We start from the raw sequence: 12,537 nt of genomic DNA on the forward strand, positions 1-12,537 counted from the left end.
AAAAAGTTGCCCCTCAGGTCCCTTTTAAATCTTTCCCCTCTCACTGTGAATCTATGTGCCCTAGATTTGGACTCCCTTGCCTTGGGGAAAAAACTGTTACCATCCACCCTACCTATACCCATCTTAATTTAAATACTTCTATAAAGTTGCCCCTCATTCTCTTACATTCCAAGGAATAGAGACATAGTTTGGCCGACCTCTCCCATAACACAGACTCATTGACCTGGCAGCATCCTTTTACATCTGGAGATACAGAGTACCCTCCCCTCCAATCCCCTGTACCAGCCATCAAACCTTCTCCTACTCTACACACTGACCCTCCTGGAATGAACACATCGTGCCCCCAGCATCACCTGCATGAGTTGTCAGTACAGTCTGAAGTATTGAAGGCCAGGTGACATTGTCATAGAGGAGTTCCCAATCCCACAGGAAACAGGAAGTATGAGCGATCACTCGCTGCCCCTACCTTGCGGACTTCATGATAATGTTCCAGCGCCAGCACCCACTGGCAGAGGGAGCGGCAGGCAGTCGAAACCTTACCCACTCGCTCAGGGCTGAAATCAGGCTGCTTCGAATAAGTTTTTAATTTCAAGAACACCTGGAAAGTGGAAAGTGAAGTTTCACATTAAATATGATGGTGGTTCAGGACAGTGTGTGTGTGTGTGTGTGTGTAAGAAAGAGAGAGAGAACTCAACTTAGGAGTGAGTATATATGTGGGAAGGGGGGAGGGGGTAGGGAGGTAGAAGGGGAGGGGGAGAGGGGAGGGTGGAGCGGGTGGAGAGGAGGGAGGGGGAAGCTGGGAGGAGGCAGAAGCAGAGAGGGGGAGGGGGGGAAGGGAGAGAGGAGGGAGAGGGAGGAGAGAGGAGGCAGAGGTGGGAGTAGGGGGAGGGGAGGGGGGGATGGGGCAGGGGATAGCGGGAGGGGGAGAGAGGGGAGAGGGAGGAAAGGGAGGGGGAGGAAGGGGGGAAGGGTGGAGAGAGAATGAATGAATCTCACCTTCTCAGGTATTTTGTCCTTGTCTAGGCTGAGCAGGTGCTTCAGGAAGGAAGGGTCACTGAGCAGTAATTTCGCTGTTGCCCACTGGGGTGGTTTCTGCAGCAGCACACACACGGCATTCATTACAGTCAGGACCAGAGTGGGTGGGCTGTTGTAAACCCTGTACACATGACAATAAGATCAGCGTTGTCAAACAAATCGTGGTCATACTGGGACAATGCACATTGACGGAGTTGCTAGATGATGGCAGAAGAGCTGGATTTTCATCAGCAGTTCCGGGAGCAATATGTTGGGGCAGGGGTGTTTACTGAGGAACAGTTTGAGAAGCTGGATTAACATCAGTAACGATACAGTGACAGAGGGTGTGGCAGAGAGTAGTTATTGTGGTGCTTTGGAGGGATCCAATTGAGCAAATAAAGAAGAAACCCCTTATTCCCAGATTAGCCAGCCCCCACAAATGACTGCCAAGGTTTGGCTGTCAAAGCTGCTTAGGTTTCCAGTGTTGAACTGGTTGAAATGTAGAATTAAGTAGCACAGGAGAGTATTTGCTCTACTATCCTTGGTACATTCACAGACTTGTAGAACCACTTTTGCTCAGGGGATGGCCATGTTCATTTCATTTTTCAGATTTTTCAATTTTCCACCTCAGGTTACTCCAAATCTTCAATATTTTTCCTTGTAATCTAATTTCTCCATATTCTCATCTACTGTCCCTAGATTCTACCACTCATCTATACACTATGGGGACAATTTATAGCAGCCAATTACTCTACCAACATACAGGTCTTTGAAGGAAGCTGGCGTACCAAGGAGAAACCCTATCACAGGGAGAGCATGCAAATTCCACAGAGACAACATGTTGCTCTTCTATTTGCACCACTGTTCCATTCATGGTGTCCTCAGGGATAGTGGTGATAGATGAGCCTTAATGATAGTCAGTAATGGTTTTTCTTTAAATTCAGCTGTAACCACCCTTCCATAAAGCCATTTGCACTTGCAACTCCAGATTACTGGTTCAAGCTTCTCTTTCTTGTCAATAACAGACACTAAGTGGCCATTTTATTAGATACCTCCTGCAGACCATACTCTTCAAGGTTCAACGTGTGAGCTCAGAGATGCTGTTACTTTTGGTTATTCAAGTTATTGTTGCCTTCCTGTAAATTTGAACCAGTTTGGCCATTCTCCTCTAACCTCGCTCATTAACAAGGCATTTTTGCTCACAGAACTGGTGCTCACTGGATGTTTTTTGCACTATTCTCTGTAAACTCGAGACTGTCGTCATGAAAATCCCAGTTTCTGAGATACTCAAACCATCCCATCTGGCACCAATTATCATTCCACAATCTAAGTCATTTAGATCACATTTGTTCCCCATTCTAATGTTTGGTCTGAACAACAATTGAGCCTTTTGACATGCATTTATACCATGAGTTTCTGCCACATGATTGACTGATTAGATATTTGCATTAATGACCAGGTGTATAGGTGTACCTAATAAAGTGGCCACTGGATGTAGTCATACTGCTACTGTTCACTGCACCTCTCTTCCTAATGTACAATACCCAAAATTAAACCATATTCACACTGACACATAAGTGTTTGCTTTCACATCCTTGCTTCATCATAGTCATAGAGTTGTAGAGTGCAGAAACATGTTCTCCCCACCTAATTAAAGTCCTCCAATCCAGGCAGCATTCTCTGCACAGTCATATCTCTTCCTTTAGTGTGGTGACCAGAACTGTACACAATACTGCTAATAAGATCTAACCCATGCTTTGTAATGTTGCAACATAATATCAACTTTTATATTCTCTGTCCCAGTCTATGAAGGCAAGTGTTCTATCTGCCTTCTTCACCATCTTACCTACCCATATTGCCACATTCAGGGAGTTATAGACTTGAAATTAAGGATGTTTACCAACATTCCTGCATCCTTTCATTCACCTCACACATATTGGGGTTAAATTTTATCCGCCAGTGCTCCAACAAACTTCCCGTCTGATCTACATCCTGAGGAGTCTTAATATCTTTTTCACTACCCACAGCACCACCAACTTTCCTGTCATCAGCAAACTTACTGATTATATCTCCTAGATTCACATCTAACCTGTTACTATATACCGGAAAGAACGAGGGTACCACAGAGTACAGTGGATTCTGGTTAATTGGGACACATGAGGATCAGTACATTTTGGCCCAATTATGTGGCTGTTGTGATTAGCCAAAGTTTCATGGAAATAGTTAAAAACATAAAAAAGCCACACTACCATTTAACTGAGTAACAAATTATGTATTTAAATAAAATATAGAACAAATTAGAACACTAGGAATACCGCTATAGAACTATACAACAGTGTATTAGTTTCTAATAGTTATCGATAGAGGAATTTATCCAGTGCATGCATTCTTTTGATTGACTGTAAATGAACAAAATCTGCATGGACACCTAGTGCAGATAATGGACTATCTTCATACAATTCCATCGATGATTGCATCCTCCAAATCTTCATTTTCATTGTAATACTCAAGATGAATTTTTCATAGTCCTAACTTGTTGAAGTAGTAAAAATGTTTCATTTTCACCCCTGGCCATTTCTGAAATTCCAAGCCTGAATGCTTGAAGACACAGTAAGCAAAACGGTTCTGAATTGTCTTACTGCTTGTTCCTCATCAACTATCAGTGATAAAAATCACTGCTTTTTGAACACAAGCGCATACAACTGACACTATTTAAAAGCTGTTTGCTCTACGCATGGTGTAGTGTCTAACAGCCACACAAGTGCACATGTCTGAGGCTAGTTAGAAAATGTTCAGCAACAGTCTCCTGCCCCAATTAAGCGGCAGGGTGTCCCAAATAAACAAATGGAATCTCAGCTATTTTCTGGATTAGATTTTGTTCTTTAAGAATTGTCCCACATAAGTAGCTACCCCAATTAACTGATAGCCCAATTAGCCGGAATCCACTGTATATCACTGTTTAGAAAGGCATCCTTCCCCCACTACCCTCTTCCCCCTATGACCAAGTCAAGTTTGAATCCTTTTAGCCAGCTTACCTTGAATTCAATGTGCTTTAAACTTCTGGTCCAAGTTATCATGTGAATCCTTGTCAAGGCCCAACTAATTGTAATTGTTATATGGTTATATGGTTAAGATCTATTTAGAAGATGTCGACTGCCATCAATCTTCTTTAGTTACCTCCTCAAAAATACCCAATCAAATTAGTGAAACTAATATTTTTCTGCGAGAAGCCACCACCTCCTTCCTGTAATGGGGTGGCTAGAATTAAACACAATACTCTAAGTGCCAAAGTTTTATATCACTGCAACAGAACTTCCTTACCCTTATACTCAGTGCCTGAACCAATGAAGGCAAACATGCCATACACCTTTGGGAAAAAAGTACAGTCGACGTTTCGGGCCGAAACCCTTTGGCAGGACTGGAGAAAAAAAGCTGAGGAGTAGATTTGAAAGGTGTGGGGAGAGGAGAGAGAAACACCAGGCGATAGGCGAAACTCTCTCTCACTATTCCCCTGCTGCGATCCCTGCTGCTTTCCAACCCTTTGACCATGTGCTTACCCAGACCTTCTACTCCTCAGCTTTTTTTCTCCAGTCCTGCCGAAGGGTTTTAGCCCGAAACATCGACTGTACTCTTTTCCATAGATGCTGCCTGCCCTGCTGAGTTCCTCCAGGATTTTTTGTGTGTTGTTCGGATTTCCAGCATCTGCAGATTTTCTCTTGTATGCCATATACCTTCTTTACCACCCTATCTACTGAACTTATGTGCTCACTTTCAAGGAGCTATGGACTTGCACCACAAGATCTCTGCACATCACTGCTTTCAATGGTCCTGCCACTTTCCTTTTACATTTGACTGCCTAAACTCAACTCCTCACATTTGCCAAACCTGCCAGGGTGCTAACTGTACCTTCAACAACCTATTCTTCACGCTCAACCATTTGTGTGCATACTCCTCAGATGCCTGCTCCCACTTCAAAACCATTCCACTTAAAGTGAAGTATTGTTAGTCCTGACATTAAACAGTTTCGAGGTTTGGTATACCGTGGTTCCACCTGGCGCGGGCAATGGTAGAGTTTGATGTGACACACCTGATCTCTGAAATGTCGCTCTTGTCCAGTGCTTGGAGTGCACTAATGGCCTGGCCCAGGATGGGAAGAACATTTTTCAGCTCACTGGTTGCCTGCTGCAGATCAACAAAGGAACAAAACAATGCACACATCAGGATGCTCTTCATTGATTACAACTCTGCATTCAACACTATCATCCCCTCTAAACTAATCAATAAACTCTAAGACCTAGGACTCAATACCTGCTTGTGCAACTGGATCCTCAATTTCCTCACGTAGACCCCGGTCAGTTTGAATTGGCAGCGACATCGGTGCACCCCAAGGCTACGTGCTTAGCCCCCTGCTCGACCTGCTTTACACTTATGACCGCGAGTCTATGCACATCTCCAATGCCATATTTAAGTTTGCTGATGACCCCTTTCGTTGACCGGATCAAATGTGGTGACAAGTTAGCATACAGGAGGGAGATTAAAAATCTAGCTGAACAGTGCAACATCTACTGTACCTCTCAGCAAAACCAAAGAGCCAATTACTGATTTTTGAGGTGGAAACTGAAGGTCCATGAGTCAGTCCACATTGAGGAACAGAAGTGGAGAAGGTCAATAAGTTAAAATTCCTCAGTGTTATTTCAGAGGATCTGTCCTGGGTCCAGCATGTAAAGGGAGTATGGAGGATGAATACAGGGCCCTGGTGGAGAGCTTGGTCAAATGGTGCAAGCTGAATCATCTGAAGGTCATCATCAGTAAGACAAAGGAGATGGTGATGGACTTCAGGAAGACTAAGTCTACACAGCTCCCTGTTACTATTGATGGTGAGGACATGGATGTGGTGAGGACCTACAAGTACATGGAGGTGCAACTGGATGGCAGACTTGAACAGATCATCAACTTAGAGGGCTGTGTATAAGAAAGGCCTGAGTCACCTATCCTTCCTGAGGAGACTGAGGTCCTTTGGAGTATGCAGGCCTCTCCTTCACATGTTCTACCAGTCTGCTGTTGTCAGTACAATTTTCTATGCAGTGGTATGCTGGGGCAATGGCATCAACAAGGGTGATGCCAACAGGCTCAATAAATTGATTAGGAAGGCTGGCTCTGTTATAGGAGTCAAACTGGACACACTGGAGAGTGAGGTAGAACAAAGGACCCTACAGAAAATCCTGGCAATTCTGGACAATGTTTCTCACCCTTTGCATGCCATCTTATCATAACAGAGAAGCACTTTTAGTAATAGGCTAAGACAACTGCGCTGCTCCAAAGAGTGCTATGTGAGGTCATTAGGCTCAATAATGCGTCAACCTATAGCCAGGGAAGTGATGACCTCCTCTTGTTAGACTGTTTGAAGTAACTTGTTTTTTATTCTTTCTTACTTCTCTTCCAATATTTGTATATCTGTGCACTTGTAATGCTACTGTGACACTGTAACTTTCTTTGGGATCAATAAAGTATCAATCTATCTGTCTATCTATCTAAAGAAGGCATGCAAGCAACTCTACTTTCTTAGAGGTTTGTGAAGATTTGGCAATCCATCTGAAACCTTGACAAACTTTTAATAGATGTGCTATGGAGAGTATAATGACTGTTTGCATCATAGTCTGGTGTGCAAACACCATACCCTGGAATGGAAAAGCCTATAAGAAGTAATGGATACAGCCCTGTCCATCACAGTAAAGCCTCCGCACCATTAAGCATATCTTCACAGAGTATTGTCACAGGAAAGCGGCATCCTTTATCAGGGACCCTCATCACCCACCTCACCCACATCGTGCTCTCTTCTTGCTGCTGCCACCAGGAAGGAGGTACAAGAGCCTTAGATCCCACCGCACCATGTTCAGAAAGAGTTATTTTCCCTCAACCATCAGGCTTCTGAACCAGAGTGCAAAACTTCACTTACCCTAACACTGAATCATTCCATCTATGAAATCACTTCCAAGGATTCGACAATTCTTGATCACAATGTTATTTATTTATTTGCTTGTTTATTATTAATTATTTTGTTTTTTCTTTTTGTATTTGCACAACTTGTGGTCTTTTGCACATTGGCTGTTTGTCCATCTTTGCTGTGTGCAGTTTTCATTGATTTTATTGTATTTCTTTGTAGAATTCTGGATGCTCCCAAGACAACGAATCTTAGGGTGACATATATGTACTTTGATAATAACTTTCCTTTGAACTTTGAACTGGTATAAATCAGTGAATGAATGTCAACAGACATGGTCAATGCACACAGTCTGTGGGGGAAATCAAGAACTAGAGTGCATAAGTTTAAGATGAGAGGGGAGAGATTGAACAGGAAGGACAATTTCTTCACCCAGAGAGTGATCAGTATGTGGAATGAGCTGCCAGAGAAAGTGGTTGAGGCAGGAACATTAACAAAATTTAAAAGCCACTTGGACAGGTTCATGGATAGGAAAGGTTCAAAGGGATATGGGCCAAACACAGGCAAATGGAACCAGTTTAGATGGTTATCTTGGTCGATACTGACCAGTTGGGCTAAAAGGCCTATTTCCATGTTGTATGATTCTATGTTCATGATTTGTCCAGGGCTCACAGGTCTTGAGCACCTTCCACAACCTCAGGGCACTCCAGTCAGGACTTGGGAGCTGGAATTTAGGTTCTGATTATGGTGACAGGTGATTTCTGCATGGCAGATTCCCACATATGGCAAAGTGAAAATGACTAAACAATCTGCATTTACGATGCTGATTGAGGAACAGGGCAGGGGAAGCTCTTCTGGTCTAAGAATCTTTCATGTGTGTAGCTGAAGACATAAGCGGGTCTCAGTTGAAGCACTGCATTCAGAAGGCAGAGCAGCATTAGTGGGCTGCAGCTTACCGGGGTTCACTGGCACTGGGTAATGATGGGCTGAGGTCAGCTAGAACATCAACACTGGGCCAGTGTCAGATTGAAATAGGCTGAGATTTACTCACTCTGGACCAGTATTGGGTTGAAACTGGCTGGGACATTGCTAGGACTGACTGAAGCTTTGTAACTGCCTTAGGGGGCTGTAGGAATATTCAGTCCCTGATTCTCTTTGCTCTTGTAGTATGGCAGAGCTGGTTTGAATGGCTGAATAGCCCTGAGTTGTGTACTTCTTATGTCCTCAGTACTGATTACTGCAGGAAGACCTAGAACATGACTTCACTACTCATTGCCAACAAATTTATCGATGTCACATCTTATATGTTTCACAGTAATCCTCCAGTGACTTTGGGCATCAATTTCCTGACTTCTGGTGAACAATTCCCTGTTCTTAGCACATTGATGCACTCTACTGGTCCAGGTCAAACTGATAAATCAAATTTTGGCTGCGTGATTAGCAGGGAGAATGAACTTAGACAGCAAGAAGATATCGGTAGCACATTGAATTGGACAGTTATGCCCTCTGTAAAAAAAATCTTGCTCTGCACACCTCCTTTAAATTATCTTCTCACCTTAAAGCTATGGCCTCTAGTATTTAACATTTCTACCCTTGAGAAAAATACTCTGACTGTCTACCCTTTTCTACCTCTCAAAATTGTGTAAGCTCTGTCATGTCTCACCTCAGACGACCATGTTCTACAAAGAACAATACAGTACCTAACACTCTTTAACCCACACAACTTCCTGCTGAACCTCTTCTGTACCCTCACTAAAGCCAGACCCTTCCTATAATGTGGCAACCAGAACTGCACATTATGCTCCAAATGCAGACAAACCAAAGTTTTATATTTTGGTTGTGTTGCTAGGATTGGGAAATTGTATTTATGAAAAGGTATGATGGAACAATCCTACATTCAATTGATGCCACTAAAATGCACAGAGAAATATCAACTAATTAAATGTCACAAGAAAAGCCAAGGCACAGCCACATTATATCACTGAATAACTAGCAACTTGAAAGATAGACATGCAAATTTCAGGCCAATGAAACATGGGAAAAGGATGGAATAGAATAATTTGCTTACCTCGGCGTAATCCTGCACAACTCGTGTCTCCTCAGCCATAATCTCCTCCTCCTGTTTGACTATAGCTCGAACCTCCTCCATAGCATCAGTGTCATCCTGAAGTTTCTTCATTAACTGTTCAACTTCCTGGGGAGAGCAGATATCAGTCAGTTCACTCGGTACGTGGCTCTCGGCAGAGAGGGACACTTAGATAAATTTCTACTTTGTGTTATGAGCAGTCAACAGAGCACACAAGCATCCAAAGTGATGATGGTTAATCAATGACTATATCACACTACAGCTGTCCAGAAATGTCCATCTCCAATGTCCAAACAATTATCGTCCTTGATGTTTCACATTATTGTCCACAAAAGGGCCATTCTCTTCAAATACTGTCCAACCAAGTGACAGTTCTTGAAATCCCAACCAATGTCCCTCTGAGTAACCATTCCCAATTTCCTATCAGATATTGAGTCTGTGGTTGACCAATATTGCCAAAGATCCCTGGCCTCTCTACCCCCTAATTCCCCCCAACGTTCTGTCTCTCTCCCCACCCCCACCCCTCCAATTCTCTCTCTGTCTCTCTCTCCCTCCCCAGTTTTCTCTCTCTCTCACTCTTTCAAACATCTTCATGGATGTCAAAAATTCATCGGGCAATTGACTGCCATTTGCTCTTTAACCTTTATATAACCTAGGACGTGAGGTAGCACAAATGTTGCAGTGCTTTATAACATTCCTGGCCCTTTGCTCAATTGCTTTAGATTACTGATTAAACCCTTTTTTAAGATAGACAAATATCTTCCCTTATTAAATTCTCTCCCATACCTGGGAGATAATGGGGACCCACATATTCCAGCAGGGTCTTTTGCTGTAAGCTTTTGGAATCAGGTTAAAGCTGTGATGGATATTCATTTTCCAGGGCCGAGGTCCTTTTTGCCAAGCTCAGCTTTCTAACACAGCAGCTGACTCTCCCAGGGGTCAAAGATTTGTATTTGAGGAAGTTAAACTTCCAACCAATGTTCCTTGTTTAGCTTCTTGTCGTAAACAAGTGAATAGGGTCCTCAGCGGCTTAATTAAAGAATGCATTCAGCTGGTCTGATGAACATAACTGAAAAACATCACATGCATGTGATGTCACCAAACAGCCAAAAGAGTAAAATGTTAAAGAGCAGTCAGTCTTGTTAGGAATGGTTAAGGAACAAAAAGAAGAATGACAGATAGGGTGACTAGAATCCATTTATTCTGCCTTTGATTTCTGTGAAGACAACTCAGGGTTATGTGCTAGGGAAATTCTAGGCAGTTTCTAGAGTAAGTTACATGGTCGGCACAACATTGTGGGCTGAAGCGCCGGTAATGTGCTGTAGATTTCAATGTTCTATGATCTATCTGCAATTCACTGTCTTTTTAACTTATAGGAATTGTACCTGTATTTTGGAAATCCTTTGAGTTTTAGAAATTGCTTGTAATTTGGAAATTACAAAATAGAAATCCTCTGTGAGCTTTAAGTATGTTTTAAGAATTTTACCCAAATTTGAATAATTGGGTAACAGTTCATTTATATCACTAAAAAGAAATGAACTGTGTTTAAAATACTTTGTTAGCTGTAAGTATCTCATCTAGGTGGAAGGTGGGGTGACCTACAGCTCAAATAGTGGGTATAAGCAACTAAACTCCCTTTAGTGAGGGTACCCATAGCTATCTATATTAGATAGGACCTAAGACCTTCATTTGAGTTCAGAACTTCATGGACAGCAAACGCTATACAATCACATTTGGCAGCCAATGTGGTCACATTATACCAAAATTATTAATTTCAAAATGGTTGTTATTTAGACCATACGACCTCAGAGCAGAATTAGGCCATTTAACTGATCGAGCCTACTTCGCCATTCCATCATGGCTGATTTATTTTCCCTCTCAACCCCATTCTCCTGCCTTCTCCCTGTAACCTTTGACACCCTGATTAATCAAGAACCTATCAACCTCTGCCTTAAATATACCCAATGATTTAGCCAGCACAGCCATCTGTGGCTAATAATTTTGCGGATTCACTCCCTTCTAGATAAATAAATTTTTCCTCATTTCTGATACTACATTGATTGGCCTAATCTCAAATTATAACAAGGCAGCCTACAGAGAAGTCATCACCCTGACACAGTGGTGTCAAGAAAACAACCTCTCCCTCAATATCACAAAAACAAAGTAGCTGGTTGGGGACTACAGGAGGAATGGAGACAGGCTAACCCCTATTGACATCAATGGATCTGGGGTTGAGAGGGTGAGCAGCTTTAAAGTTCCTCGGCATCCACATCACCGAGAATCTCATGTGGTCTGTACATACCAGCTGTGTGGTGAAGAAAGCAAATAGCACCTCTTTCACCTCAGAAGGTTGAAGAAGTTTGGTATGGGTCTCTAAATCCTAAGAACTTTCTGCAAGGGCACAATTGAAAGCATCCTGACTGGCTGTATCACTGCCTGGTATGGGAACTGTACTTCCCTCAATTGCAGGACCTTGCAGAGAGTGGTGTAGAAAGCCCAGCACATCTGTATATATGAACTTCCCACTATTCAGGACGTTTACAGAGCCAGGTGTGTAAAAAGGGCCCGAAGGATCAATGGGGACCTGAGTCACCTTAACCACAATCTGTTTCAGCTGCTACCACTGGGAAACAGTACTGCAGCATAAAAGCCAGGACTAACAGGCTCCGGGGACAGCTTCTTCCACCAGGTCATCAGACTGATTAATTCATGCTGATACAATTATATTTCTATGTTATATTGACTGTCCTGTTGTACGTACTATTTATTATAAATCGCACATTGCATATTTAGATAAAGACACAACGTAAAGATTTTTACTCCTCATGTATGTGAAGGGTGTAAGTAATAATGTCAATTCAATTCATCCTAAATGGACATACCTCAATTCTGAAGCTATGCCCTCGATTCCTAGACTCCCCACTACGGGAAACATACTTTCCACATCCACTCAGTTCAGACCTTTCAATGAGACCCACCCCTCATTCTTCTAAACTCCAGCCGTCAAATTCTCCTCATATAGTATGTTAACCCTTTCATTCCTGAGATCATGCGCATGAACCTCCTCTGGGCACTCTCCAATGCCAGCATACCCTTTCTTAGAAAAGGGACCCAAAGCTACTCACAATGCTCAAAGTGCGGTCTGACCAATGCCTTATAAAGTATTGCATCCTTTTATATTCTAGTCCTCTTGAAATGAGTGTGAACAATGCATTCGCCTTTCTTACCACTGGCACAACATGCAAGTTAACCTTTAGGGAATCCTACACAAGGATTCCAGAGTCCTTTTGCACCTCTGATTTTTGAATTATCTCCACATTTATAAAATAACCATGCCTTTATTCAGAATCAGAATCAGGTTTATTATCACCGGCATGTGACATGAAATTTGTTAACTTAGCAGCAGCAGTTCAATGCAACACATAACCTAGCAGAGAGAGAGAAATAAGAATAATAATAATAAATGAAACAATAATAATAATCATCATAAATGAAA

At 42.5% G+C, this 12,537-nt stretch overlaps 1 protein-coding gene across 1 annotated transcript in view; it reads right to left on the reverse strand.

Moving 5' to 3' along the window:
- Positions 1 to 12,537, reverse strand: part of LOC134357419 (dynein axonemal heavy chain 6-like) — a 495,424-nt gene that overhangs the window by 138,647 nt on the left and 344,240 nt on the right. The window contains exons 58-61 of the mRNA XM_063068992.1: positions 9,024 to 9,149; positions 5,102 to 5,196; positions 997 to 1,156; positions 467 to 598 (exon numbers count right to left, since the gene is read on the reverse strand). Coding sequence (XP_062925062.1) covers positions 467 to 598; positions 997 to 1,156; positions 5,102 to 5,196; positions 9,024 to 9,149 — 513 coding nt within the window. The remainder of the gene's footprint in view (positions 1 to 466; positions 599 to 996; positions 1,157 to 5,101; positions 5,197 to 9,023; positions 9,150 to 12,537) is intronic.

The sequence above is a fragment of the Mobula hypostoma genome, chromosome 2 (assembly GCF_963921235.1).
Source record: "Mobula hypostoma chromosome 2, sMobHyp1.1, whole genome shotgun sequence".
In the NCBI taxonomy this organism is placed as follows: Eukaryota; Metazoa; Chordata; class Chondrichthyes; order Myliobatiformes; family Myliobatidae; genus Mobula; species Mobula hypostoma.